At 47.8% G+C, this 14,541-nt stretch overlaps 3 protein-coding genes across 3 annotated transcripts in view; 2 read left to right on the plus strand and 1 right to left on the minus strand.

The window, feature by feature from the left end:
- The first annotated feature begins 4,762 nt into the window (after positions 1 to 4,762).
- On the plus strand, positions 4,763 to 6,337 carry LOC123763044 (defective chorion protein, FC106 isoform-like). Its single transcript, XM_045749991.2, has one exon. The coding sequence runs from the start codon at positions 4,763 to 4,765 to the stop codon at positions 6,335 to 6,337; it is 1,575 nt and encodes a 524-aa protein (XP_045605947.2).
- A 192-nt stretch (positions 6,338 to 6,529) lies between these two features.
- On the plus strand, positions 6,530 to 7,411 carry LOC138350843 (decreased expression in renal and prostate cancer protein-like). Its single transcript, XM_069302282.1, has one exon. The coding sequence runs from the start codon at positions 6,530 to 6,532 to the stop codon at positions 7,409 to 7,411; it is 882 nt and encodes a 293-aa protein (XP_069158383.1).
- Positions 7,412 to 8,089: 678 nt separating this feature from the next.
- The window catches only part of LOC123763043 (tropomyosin-like), a 24,949-nt gene continuing 18,497 nt past the window's right edge, over positions 8,090 to 14,541 (minus strand). Inside the window, exons 4-5 of the mRNA XM_069302283.1 lie at positions 13,071 to 13,150; positions 8,090 to 8,277 (exon numbers count right to left, since the gene is read on the minus strand). Of these exons, the coding sequence (XP_069158384.1) occupies positions 8,090 to 8,277; positions 13,071 to 13,150 (268 nt within the window). The remainder of the gene's footprint in view (positions 8,278 to 13,070; positions 13,151 to 14,541) is intronic.

Below are 14,541 nucleotides of genomic sequence, written 5' to 3' on the forward strand. Positions count from 1 at the left end.
GGGGAAAGGCTGCAAGAACTGCACCTCACGACACTTGACAGGATAGACAAGGATGAACTATTCAACACTGGTGGGACGCGAACAAGGAGACATAGGTGGAAGCTGAGTACCCACATGAGCCATAGGGACGTTAGAAAAAACTTTTTTAGTGTCAGAGTGGTTAACAAATGGAATGCATTAGGAAGTGATGTGGTGGAGGCTGACTCCATACACAGTTTCAAATGTAGATATGATAGAGCCCAATAGGCTCAGGAATCTGTACACCTGTTGATTGACAGTTGAGAGGCGGGACCAAAGAGCCAGAGCTCAACCCCCGCAAACACAACTAGGTGAGTACAACTAGGTGAGTACACACACACACACACACACACACACACACACACACACACACACACACACACACACACACACACACACACACACACACACACACACACACACACACACACACACACACACAGGGGAGGAGGCGGAGTGGCCCTACTCATGAGAAGGGAATGGAGTTTTAAGGAGATGGCCATCCCGGGCTGTGAGGAGCTCAGAGACTACATAGCAGGCACCATAACAATGGGAGGACCAAGAATAGTAGTAGCAGTAATATACAACCCTCCACCAAATGACAGGAGACCCAGTCAAGAGTATGAAAACAACAACAAGGCAGTTAACACTATAATTGAGAGGGCAGCCTCTGCTGCCTGTAGAAATAGATCCCACCTGCTCATCATGGGCGACTTCAATCACGGAAAGATTGACTGGGAGAACAAGGAACCGCATGGAGGCGAGGATACGTGGAGAGCCAAACTATTGGAGGTGGTGACAAGCAACTTTTTAACCCAGCATGTCGGAGAACCCACAAGGATGCGTGGCAATGACGAACCAGCGAGACTCGACCTAGTCTTCACTCTGAACGACTCCGACATAAGAGAAATCGGTTTTGAGGACCCAGTAGGAATGAGCGACCACAGTGTACTGGTGTTTGAGTACTTGATTGAAGAAGGGTTATTGAACTCGAGGAGGGATACCGAAACCAAAAGGTTAGCATACCGAAAGGGAAACTATGAGGGGATAAGAAAATTCCTAACAGATATAGCATGGGAAACAGAGCTCAGGGGAAAGACGGCCCAAGATATGATGGATTACATCACGCAGAAGTGCAAGGACGCAGCAAACAAGTTTGTCCCAGTCCAAAAGGAAAACAGAGAAATGAAGATGAGAAACCCATGGTTTAATCAAAGATGTAGGCTAGCTAAGCAGCAAAGTAAAAGGGCATGGAGAAACTATAGGAATAACAGGACACTGGAGAGCAGAGAAAGATACCAGAATGCCAGGAATGAATATGTCAGGATGAGAAGAGAGGCAGAAAGACAATACGAAAATGACATCTCAAGCAAGGCAAAGACTCAGCCTAAATTGTTGCATAGCCACATTAGGAGAAAAACAACAGTAAAGGAACAGGTTATGAGATTAAGGATAGGGGCGGAAGGATTCACTACAAATGACAAGGAAGTGTGTGAGGTTTTGAATAAGAAATTCCAGGAGGTCTTCACCTTAGAGCAAGGAGAAATTCCAGAGGTAAGTGAGGGAATAGCTAACCAGGAACCACTGGAAGAGTTTGAGATTACCAGTGGGGAAGTAAGGAAGTGTTTACTAGAGTTGGACGTGACGAAGGCTATAGGCCCAGATGGAATCTCCCCTTGGGTTCTAAAGGAAGGAGCAAGAGAACTGAGCCTACCACTCTCCATAGTGTATAACAAATCACTGGCAACAGGGGAACTGCCAGATATTTGGAAAGCAGCTAACGTAGTCCCGATATACAAGAAAGGGGATAGACAGGAGGCACTGAACTACAGGCCAGTGTCCCTAACCTGCATACCATGCAAGCTGATGGAGAAGATTGTGCGAAAAAAACTAGTGGAGCATCTGGAGCGAAGGAACTTTGTAACACAGCATCAACATGGGTTCAGGGATGGCAGGTCCTGCCTCACAGGGTTACTTGAATTCTACGACCAGGCAACAAAAATAAGGCAAGAAAGAGAAGGGTGGGCAGACTGCATATTTTTGGATTGTCAGAAAGCCTTTGATACAGTGCCACACAAGAGGCTAGTGCGAAAGTTGGAGATGCAGGCTGGAGTGAGAGGGAAGGTACTCCGGTGGATAGAGGAGTACCTAAGCAACAGGAGACAACGAGTCTGTGTGAGGGGTGAGGTCTCAGATTGGCGAGACGTCACAAGTGGAGTCCCGCAGGGGTCAGTCGTTGGACCTATACTGTTTCTGGTATATGTAAATGATCTCCCAGAGGGTATAGATTCGTTCCTTTCAATGTTTGCCGACGATGCAAAAATTATGAGGAGGATTGAAACAGAGGATGATAGTAGGAGGCTACAAGATGACCTGGATAGACTGAGTGAATGGTCCAACAAATGGCTGTTGAAGTTCAACCCGAGTAAATGCAAAGTAATGAAACTAGGCAGTGGAAACAGGAGGCCAGGCACAGGATACAGAATAGGAGATGAAGTACTTAATGAAACAGACAGAGAGAAAGATCTAGGAGTTGATATCACACCAAACCTGTCTCCTGAAGCCCACATAAAGAGAATAACGTCTGCGGCATATGCGAGGCTGGCTAACATCAGAACGGCGTTCAGGAACCTGTGTAAGGAATCATTCAGAATCTTGTACACCACATATGTAAGACCAATCCTGGAGTATGCGGCCCCAGCATGGAGCCCGTACCTTGTCAAGCACAAGACGAAACTGGAAAAAGTCCAAAGGTATGCTACTAGACTAGTCCCAGAACTAAGAGGCATGAGTTATGAGGAAAGGCTGCGGGAAATGCACCTTACGACACTGGAAGACAGAAGAGTAAGGGGGGACATGATCACAACCTACAAAATCCTCAGGGGAATCGACCGGGTAAACAAGGATGAACTATTCAACACTGGTGGGACGCGAACAAGGGGACACAGGTGGAAGCTGAGTACCCAAATGAACCACAGAGACGTTAGAAAGAACTTTTTCAGTGTCAGAGTAGTTAGTAAATGGAATGCATTAGGAAGTGATGTGGTGGAGGCTGACTCCATACACAGTTTCAAATGTAGATATGATAGAGCCCAGTAGGCTCAGGAATCTGTACACCAGTTGATTGACGGTTGAGAGGCGGGACCAAAGAGCCAGAGCTCAACCCCCGCAAGCACAATTAGGTGAGTACAATTAGGTGAGTACACACACACACACACACACACACGCACACACACACACACACACACACACACACACACACACACACACACACACACACACACACACACACACACCACAAACGCAAACTCATGCACAGTAAAAAATAGATGGACAAGTAAACAAATAAAAGCACCCCCGTTTGTCCCCACCAAACAAAACACTTTCCAACTCCGCTCTCACCACCAACCAAAACAAACACACCATCAGCTCTCTCTCTCATGCACAAACATGCAGGAATCAACTCAAGGCCCCCCCCCACTGTCATGTCACCACAGGAGAAAATACACCCTGCTTAACCCCCCCCCACCTCCCAAGGCTACACATACACACACACACATACATCCCGCACCAACAAACACACACATACACCCCACACCAACGCTTGCGACACCTCGTTGAAGAATAATACACCAGTAGTTATAAGAGTTACGGACCCGAGCCCAGCGTACGAGCACGGAGCAGTGACGACCGCGCCATCTGTGGGTCAGCTCCCGAAACCCCCTCCAAATGGACGACGCCATCTAGTGAGGACGAGATATACTGGCCACAAGGGCTAGTTTCCCGTCCTGATCAGCTCATAACACAGCCGCTGCTGACCTCTGGTGAGGTGACGCTTAGACAGCAACGCCATCTATGGAGTGGATAGGTGGGCGTTTGTGTCTAAGCCTGTAAGTGAGGTGCCCTAGAGTGTAACTAGCACTGATGACGTGTCTGATTACAGAGTCGACCTGGGACTGCTGTAAAGGAAGTTGGATCAGTCTACCCAAGGCAGTCGAAGAGTCTCCACATGTTTGCTGCAGCAGCTGTGAGTCACCCCCCCCCCCCCCCCGATGAACATTGTGGTGTTAGCCTGCCTGTGACGTGGCAGTTGAGGGATTGTCGTACCCGGGGCCGACTGGTGGAGAAGACTAACCACTGGGGTGTTGTGGTGAGGAGAGTGATCTGTGGAATCACATGAGGCTCCTGACTAGGGCTCGTAACCCTAGTATCGGTCGTGGAGTGGCCTACGCAGCGTTGCTGATTGGAACCTGCCAGCTAAAGGCTGGATTTGTGGTTGACGGCCTCCACGACGGTGCCCCCAGTGGGACTGTGGTTCGGCTGGCCTGTGGCCGGGGTAGACTCGTCGAGGGAATCAAAGGATTCATCGTGAGGCCACAAGAGAACCAGGACCACTCGTCTTGAGCACCGTGAACGTCCAGAGTCTTCAGAGGAAGACCACGTTGTACATAATAGTGTTTATACCTCCCCCGTGTGATAATCTATATATTATTTATGGTAATGGTGATAATTATATTATTAAGTTTTTGCCTTTGTCTCCCTTCCCCTTTAATTTACTTGCGTTACGGAGCACACCCCTTGAAAGCCACTACTAGCTTGGGGCCGGATACCCTTACTCTACTAACATCAGAGAAAGAACCCAGTTGCGACCCAAGAGGGCCATAACATAAGAAGGTCACGCAGATAGAGTAATGAGTGAGTGTAAACACAGCCTTATTAACCAGTGAGGGAGGGCCCCGTAGTCATGGACCAGGGCCCCGTATTCATGGACCAGGGCCCCGTAGTTATGGACCAGGGCCCCGTAGTCATGGACCAGGGCCCCGTAGTTATGGACCAGGGCCCCGTAGTTATGGACCAGGGCCCCGTAGTCATGGCCCAGGGCCCCGTAGTTATGGACCAGGGCCCCGTTGTCATGGACCAGGGCCCCGTAGTCATGGACCAGGGCCCCGTAGCCATGGACCAGGGCCCCGTAGTTATGGACCAGGGCCCCGTAGTTATGGACCAGGGCCCCGTAGTCATGGCCCAGGGCCCCGTAGTTATGGACCAGGGCCCCGTAGTCATGGCCCAGGGCCCCGTAGTTATGGACCAGGGCCCCGTTGTCATGGACCAGAGCCCCGTAGTTATGGACCAGGGCCCCGTTGTCATGGACCAGGGCCCCGTAGTTATGGACCAGGGCCCCGTAGTTATGGACCAGGGCCCCGTAGTCATGGACCAGGGCCCCGTAGTCATGGACCAGGGCCCCGTAGTTATGGACCAGGGCCCCGTAGTTATGGACCAGGGCCCCGTAGTCATGGCCCAGGGCCCCGTAGTTATGGACCAGGGCCCCGTTGTCATGGACCAGGGCCCCGTAGTCATGGACCAGGGCCCCGTAGTCATGGACCAGGGCCCCGTAGTTATGGACCAGGGCCCCGTTGTCATGGACCAGAGCCCCGTAGTTATGGACCAGGGCCCCGTAGTCATGGCCCAGGGCCCCGTAGTTATGGACCAGGGCCCCGTAGTTATGGACCAGGGCCCCGTAGTCATGGCCCAGGGCCCCGTAGTTATGGACCAGGGCCCCCTAGTCATGGCCCAGGGCCCCGTAGTTATGGACCAGGGCCCCGTTGTCATGGACCAGGGCCCCGTAGTCATGGACCAGGGCCCCGTAGTCATAGACCAGGGCCCCGTAGTTATGGACCAGGGCCCCGTAGTTATGGACCAGGGCCCCGTAGTCATGGCCCAGGGCCCCGTAGTTATGGACCAGGGCCCCGTAGTCATGGCCCAGGGCCCCGTAGTTATGGACCAGGGCCCCGTTGTCATGGACCAGGGCCCCGTAGTTATGGACCAGGGCCCCGTTGTCATGGACCAGGGCCCCGTAGTTATGGACCAGGGCCCCGTTGTCATGGACCAGGGCCTCGTAGTTATGGACCAGGGCCCCGTTGTCATGGACCAGGGCCCCGTAGTTATGGACCAGGGCCCCGTAGTCATGGCCCAGGGCCCCGTAGTTATGGACCAGGGCCCCGTAGTTATGGACCAGGGCCCCGTAGTTATGGACCAGGGCCCCGTTGTCATGGACCAGGGCCCCGTAGTTATGGACCAGGGCCCTGTAGTTATGGACCAGGGCCCCGTAGTCATGGACCAGGGCCCCGTTGTCATGGACCAGGGCCCCGTTGTCATGGACCAGGGCCCCGTTGTCATGGACCAGGGCCCCGGTAGTCATGGACCAGGGCCCCGTTGTCATGGTCCAGGGCCCCGTTGTCATGGACCAGGGCCCCGTAGTTATGGACTAGGGCCCCGTTGTCATGGACCAGGGCCCCGTTGTCATGGACCAGGGCCCCGGTAATCATGGACCAGGGCCCCGTTGTCATGGACCAGGGCCCCGTTGTCATGGTCCAGGGCCCCGTTGTCATGGACCAGGGCCCCGTTGTCATGGACCAGGGCCCCGTAGTCATGGACCAGGGCCCCGTTGTCATGGACCAGGGCCCCGTAGTTATGGACCTGGGCCCCGTTGTCATGGACCAGGGCCCCGGTAGTCATGGACCAGGGCCCCGTTGTCATGGTCCAGGGCCCCGTTGTCATGGCCCAGGGCCCCGTAGTTATGGACCAGGGCCCCGTAGTTATGGACCAGGGCCCCGTAGTCATGGCCCAGGGCCCCGTAGTTATGGACCAGGGCCCCCTAGTCATGGCCCAGGGCCCCGTAGTTATGGACCAGGGCCCCGTTGTCATGGACCAGGGCCCCGTAGTCATGGACCAGGGCCCCGTAGTCATAGACCAGGGCCCCGTAGTTATGGACCAGGGCCCCGTAGTTATGGACCAGGGCCCCGTAGTCATGGCCCAGGGCCCCGTAGTTATGGACCAGGGCCCCGTTGTCATGGACCAGGGCCCCGTAGTTATGGACCAGGGCCCTGTAGTTATGGACCAGGGCCCCGTAGTCATGGACCAGGGCCCCGTTGTCATGGACCAGGGCCCCGTTGTCATGGACCAGGGCCTCGTAGTTATGGACCAGGGCCCCGTTGTCATGGACCAGGGCCCCGTAGTTATGGACCAGGGCCCCGTAGTCATGGCCCAGGGCCCCGTAGTTATGGACCAGGGCCCCGTAGTTATGGACCAGGGCCCCGTAGTTATGGACCAGGGCCCCGTTGTCATGGACCAGGGCCCCGTAGTTATGGACCAGGGCCCTGTAGTTATGGACCAGGGCCCCGTAGTCATGGACCAGGGCCCCGTTGTCATGGACCAGGGCCCCGTTGTCATGGACCAGGGCCCCGTTGTCATGGACCAGGGCCCCGGTAGTCATGGACCAGGGCCCCGTTGTCATGGTCCAGGGCCCCGTTGTCATGGACCAGGGCCCCGTAGTTATGGACCAGGGCCCCGTTGTCATGGACCAGGGCCCCGTTGTCATGGACCAGGGCCCCGGTAATCATGGACCAGGGCCCCGTTGTCATGGACCAGGGCCCCGTTGTCATGGTCCAGGGCCCCGTTGTCATGGACCAGGGCCCCGTTGTCATGGACCAGGGCCCCGTAGTCATGGACCAGGGCCCCGTTGTCATGGACCAGGGCCCCGTAGTTATGGACCTGGGCCCCGTTGTCATGGACCAGGGCCCCGTTGTCATGGACCAGGGCCCCGGTCTCACCAGCGCTGCCAACTGAACTCTTCGTCAATTCTGTTATGATTTTTAGCTGGAAATTCGTGGTGGTGTGTCGGTCTGGAGCTGCACCACCTGCAGCCCCACGGAAGGTTTGGCTCACGCTGGGTAAATAGCTGACAGGGACGGGGGGGGGGGGGGAGAAGGGGGGTAGAGGGTGGTAGTGGTGGTGGTGAAGGTAGTGGTGGTTGTGGTTGTGGTGGTGGTGATTGTGGTGGTGGTGGTGGTGGTGGTGGTGGTGGTAGTGGTGATGGTAGTGGTGGTGGTGGTGGGGATGATGGTAATGGTGGTTGTGGTTGTGGTGGTGGTGGTGATGATGGTGGTAATGGTGATGGCAGTAGTGGTGGTGGTGGTGGTGGTGGTGGTGGTGGTAGTGGTGGTAGTAGTGGTTACCTAACATTGAGGGTCTAGCACTTCATGCTCCACTTTCTGAACGTCGTGTTAACGGTGTATTACAAATGATCTTTTTTCTTAAATTTGAATTCTTTGTGTAATCTGCCATTAAAGTTGTGGCTGGAGGTGGCTTCCACAGCCTCTTCTTCGAGAGCATCCCACTCGCTGACCGGCCGTACACGGCACGTGTAGTTCCTTACGTGCCTCAGACTCCTCTCCTTGCCAGCTCCCACCTGTGGGTACCGACCTGTGAGATTTATATTTATTTAATTTATATGAATTTATATTTACGTTAATTTATATACTTCGATAGCAATTTGTATAATGATAAGTGGACTGTATTTCTGCAATAATCTCATAATCTCACAAATCGATCCTCTACACATTAGGGGGGGGTTTATTAGTTTATATATATGCAGCCAATCAAACTACAGTATTAACTACACATTATTAAACATTGAAGAGGTTCCTTATCTTATAGTACAGCAGGTTAGTCCACCAGGTATAACTAGGGTGTAGACACCAAATTATCCTCTTTGAGGTAGCTTCCATATCACCCAGTAACTGGTGCACAAATCCTTCCTCGTCTTGACCTGTCAAAAGTGCGCTAGCTGTGAAGCCAGAATCCTATATATGACAAGTATATCAGAGAAAACAGTACATGGAACATGAGGACCTGGCTTAATTACCTTTAGTTTGAGGCTTCCATGTGATCTAACCGGATAACCCTACCCAATGACATTAATGGCCACTAATGATAGATAATGGGTTTCGGATAGACACTTAACTTGAATTTGTAGACAGCGTGTTGATAATGGTACACTTTTAGTTTCCATAACACTACGTCCAAGTAAATTTAACAGGAGCCGAATTTGCTCCCGTGTGAGCCTCTGGTCTAGTATAAACAATGGCTGCCCCTTCCTCCTCACTCTGACGCCTGGCTTACATTGTCCACATTTCAGAAAGTGATAGAAGGGTCACATTTACTCTACTTTAATATTGATAATTAAGTTAATTTATATAAGATGTTTTTATGATGGTAAAGTCCAAAGACTAATGTATTTAAGAATAATTCCCAGCAGAATAGCTGGTGAATTATAATAGTATGTGGTGATGATATCCCGTTTTCTATAGACGGTAATTCCTCTACAAGTTACGTTTTCTATGGGTAACTTGTGGGTAATACAGCTATTATCTGTATGATATTAAATGGTGTCGGATTTTCCGACATAATTCCCCAGGGGGCTGCTCACGGGTCGAAGTCCTCTTTAGAACAGACGAACACCGATACTCCTCCTTCGAATTATAGTTAGTAATCACACATTTGTGTGTCTGTTCGTACAGGACGGATGTCCCGTACTAGAGTTGCAGGGGTTAGAAGTCTAATGCGATTTCATTTCCCTGTCAACTCTTGAAAGGCTAATATTCAAGCCTTATTACATATTATTTAACCCAGAAGACTGGATGTGATCAAGTACTACAGTCAAGTATGATTCAGGGACTGCAGTGAGATCAGTGACATCAGATATAACTTGAAGTTTCTTCAGGTAACTGGTCACTGATATATAAACACTGAGGCCCATGGAATACATCTTGATTAAATAATAAATGTATCAAATCAGTCATCAGAATTATTGGGGTTTAATTTAGTTAATTGATTCAGAAGATTGAATAGCTCATCATTAAAGTAAAGTATGGTTCTGAGACTGCAGTGGGTTCAGTGACATTGGTCGCAGTGACTTGTAGCTGTTTTAGGCTACTGTTCACTGATTTGCCACTGAGGCCTCATGAACTCATCTTCAGCTTTATATGATGATACTAACATCAACCTCTGTTGGTATAGTCAGCTGTAATCTCCTTAGTATAATGCTACTGGAGAAATATAATCAGCTGACAAATTTAGATTTCTACTGGTATTGTTTATCTGCAGGCATAGGTCCCCTCAGGCTTGATACTGGGCCTGAGAGTAATTTACCTCCTGCAGAGTTTAACATGGTTATACCCTGATATTTAGTAGGGCTACCAATGAATTGATGGTAGTAGTCTGTCCCCACAAGGACAGCCATTTGGCATTTGATTTGCTCAAATTTACCTGCAGCTGCTTGATAATAGCTTTCCAGGTCAGCATAATTAACTGTTGATTGTTGTGACAAATCTTCACATTTCTTGATCTGTCTTGTTAAGTGGCCTTTAAGACCTGCAAGGGTTCTTTTCATTCTCCCTGCATTATCCATACTGGCTAGTTGGTGAAGCCTTGTGGGACTTGTACTTGGGCTGCTCATAATACTGAACAAACACTAATGGTAGCCTAGGGTAAATTCTGAACTCACTAGGCAATAATCCTACCTCTACTAGAGGTTAGCACTTAAAATTAATACACATTATATATATACAATCATACACACTAATGATTTGAGTGATAAACCAGTGTCACTGGAAGTACCTTTAGGTTAGCTCTTCTATATCACCCTAGGATGGTAGAGACACTAATTAATCACTCAAAGGTGTAATGATCATAAGTAAATTATTATATATACAACTCAATTCGAGTTGATAAAAATTACACCCAAAATAGGGTCTGGACCATTCATTAATGGTGTTAGGTTGTTCAATATAGTACAACTGACTATTGTAATAATGGGACTAGGATGAGCAATAATAGTTCAACTAGTCAATGGTAATATCCTACCCTGTTGTGGGTTGGCAATTAGTAAATATTATACTGTGATCACTAGTGCAATATATTAAATAATTCTCTATTTTGGAGAAATAATATACACAATTATTGTTAATAGCCTCTTAATTAGCCTCTATGAAACTTCTAATATTATCTAGAAGTATTAAATATTATTAGTGACCTCGCGAAATAAACTCCACAAAATTCGTAGATAATCTCTCGCGAAATGTAACACCACGAAATCCGTGAACAATCTCGCGAAGACACAGTCACTAATTTGGCTGGATTCTATATTAGCGCTGTCATTTCACGAAATAACACGCCACCAAATCTGTGGGTGTGCATGAAACCGCTGACTAAGGCTGAACTGGGCTGAGGGAGGCTCCTGAGCTCCCACGAGGCTTCGCCGCTGTCTTTGACTGGCTGGCCTTTGTTTAAATAACACTGCACTAGTATATTTAATGAATCCACTGGTTTGGTTAACTGGTTCATCCGGTACTAAGATGACCAAATGTGGGTTCAAAGGATCAAATAATCCGTCATCCGGTTCGAAGATGACCATATAATGTGGGTACCGACCTGTGAGATTTATATTTATTTAATTTATATGAATTTATATTTACGTTAATTTATATACTTCGATAGCAATTTGTATAATGATAAGTGGACTGTATTTCTGCAATAATCTCATAATCTCACAAATCGATCCTCTACACATTAGGGGGGGGTTTATTAGTTTATATATATGCAGCCAATCAAACTACAGTATTAACTACACATTATTAAACATTGAAGAGGTTCCTTATCTTATAGTACAGCAGGTTAGTCCACCAGGTATAACTAGGGTGTAGACACCAAATTATCCTCTTTGAGGTAGCTTCCATATCACCCAGTAACTGGTGCACAAATCCTTCCTCGTCTTGACCTGTCAAAAGTGCGCTAGCTGTGAAGCCAGAATCCTATATATGACAAGTATATCAGAGAAAACAGTACATGGAACATGAGGACCTGGCTTAATTACCTTTAGTTTGAGGCTTCCATGTGATCTAACCGGATAACCCTACCCAATGACATTAATGGCCACTAATGATAGATAATGGGTTTCGGATAGACACTTAACTTGAATTTGTAGACAGCGTGTTGATAATGGTACACTTTTAGTTTCCATAACACTACGTCCAAGTAAATTTAACAGGAGCCGAATTTGCTCCCGTGTGAGCCTCTGGTCTAGTATAAACAATGGCTGCCCCTTCCTCCTCACTCTGACGCCTGGCTTACATTGTCCACATTTCAGAAAGTGATAGAAGGGTCACATTTACTCTACTTTAATATTGATAATTAAGTTAATTTATATAAGATGTTTTTATGATGGTAAAGTCCAAAGACTAATGTATTTAAGAATAATTCCCAGCAGAATAGCTGGTGAATTATAATAGTATGTGGTGATGATATCCCGTTTTCTATAGACGGTAATTCCTCTACAAGTTACGTTTTCTATGGGTAACTTGTGGGTAATACAGCTATTATCTGTATGATATTAAATGGTGTCGGATTTTCCGACACCACCTGTGTCCTCTTCTACGGGCTCACCATAGCCCGTGCTACTTGGAACTTTGTTCCAGGTAGCGAATCTTTAAGAACAACATGTGTCCTCTTGTCCTGCTTTCACTCAATGTGAAGAAACTATCATTGTCCACTTTATTCCTCTCGCTATCTTGTATGTTGTGATCATATCCTCTTAGTTCCTTCTATCCACTAGGGTTGTGAGAGTTAGTTCCATTAGTCTATCTTCGTAGCTTAATCTTTTGTCTGGTCGTGTTGGTCGAGCGGTTAAGGGACCCTGCACGCCAGCAGGGTGCTCCTGGCAGTATGGGTTCCAGTCACTTCTGGGGTGTGAGTTTTCAGTTGCATATAGTCCTGGGGACCATTCAGGCTTGTTCGCATATATATATATATATATATATATATATATATATATATATATATATATATATATATATATATATATATATATATATATATATATATTTAGCACAAAGGCTTCCTGTCCCCAACAATAATATTTCAGTATTCCCCGCCCCTCCTCCAAGGGGAGCGTGACGTAGGTTGGTGACCTGTAGCAGGTGTGGGAGAGGGCTGTGGTTGGTGACCTGTAGCAGGTGTGGGAGAGGGCTGTGGCTGGTGACCTGTAGCAGGTGTGGGAGAGGGCAGTGGCTGATGACCCGTAACAGGTGTGGGAGAGGGCTGTGACTGGTGACCTGTAACAGGTGTGGGAGAGGGTTGTGGTTGGTGACCTGTAGCAGGTGTGGGAGAGGGCTGTGGCTGGTGACCTAGAGAGAGAGAGACATGGGTCAAGACATAACACTTCGTGGCGCCCGTGACACCCCTGGCAACATATTGAAGGCAATATAGTTCTTCCTGGCACATTTCTGGTGTCGGAAATCTGACACAAACATAACAACATAAGTTACCCCATTAAAAGAGAGAATGGGATTTCGTGACGCCATCAACAACTCGTATATATATTAAACTCTCATCTATTTTAAACTTCAATATAGTGTTTAAACTTAATGAAATAGTATTCACTAGGACTGAATATAATTAAATACATCACAAAATACAGTTTGCCTCCCTAAATCCTTAAATTAAACACACGAAACAAAGACACACCAAACAAAGACACATGAAACAAAGACACACCAAACAAAGACACACCAAACAAAGACACACCAAACAAAGACACACCAAACAAAGACACACCAAACAAAGACACACAAAACAAGGACACACGAAACAGAGACACACCAAACAAAGACACACCAAACAATGACACACCAAACAAAGACACACGAAACAAAGACACACGAAACAAAGACACACCAAACACACACCAAACAAAGACACACCAAACAAAGACACACGAAACAGAGACACACGAAACAGAGACACACCAAACAAAGACACACCAAACAAAGACACACCAAACAAAGACACACGAAACAGAGACACACGAAACAGAGACACACCAAACAAAGACACACCAAACAAAGACACTCGAAACTACGACACACGAAACAAAGACACACGAAACAAAAACACACGAAACAAAGACACACACGAAACAAAGACACACGAAACAAGGACACACGAAACAAGGACACACGAAACAAAGACACACCAAACAAAGACACACCAAACAAAGACACACCAAACAAAAACACACCAAACAAAGACACTCGAAACTACGACACACGAAACAAAGACACACGAAACAAAAACACACGAAACAAAGACACATACGAAACAAAGACACACGAAACAAGGACACACGAAACAAAAACACACGAAACAAAGACACTCGAAACTACGACACACGAAACAAAGACACACGAAACAAAAACACACAAAACAAAGACACACGAAACAAAGACACACGAAACAAAGACACACGAAACAAAGACACACGAAACAAAGACACACGAAGCAAAAACACACGAAACAAAAACACACGAAACAAAAACACACGAAACAAAGACACACGAAACAAAAACACACGAAACAAAGACACTCACGAAACAAAGACACACACGAAACAAAGACACACACGAAACAAAGACACACACGAAACAAAGACACACACGAAACAAAGACACACGAAACAAGGACACACGAAACAAAAACACACGAAACAAAGACACTCGAAACTACGACACACGAAACAAAGACACACGAAACAAAAACACACGAAACAAAGACACACGAAACAAAGACACACGAAACAAAGACACACGAAACAAAGACACACGAAACAAAGACACACGAAGCAAAAACACA

Source organism: Procambarus clarkii, chromosome 47, assembly GCF_040958095.1.
Source record: "Procambarus clarkii isolate CNS0578487 chromosome 47, FALCON_Pclarkii_2.0, whole genome shotgun sequence".
Taxonomy (NCBI): Eukaryota; Metazoa; Arthropoda; class Malacostraca; order Decapoda; family Cambaridae; genus Procambarus; species Procambarus clarkii.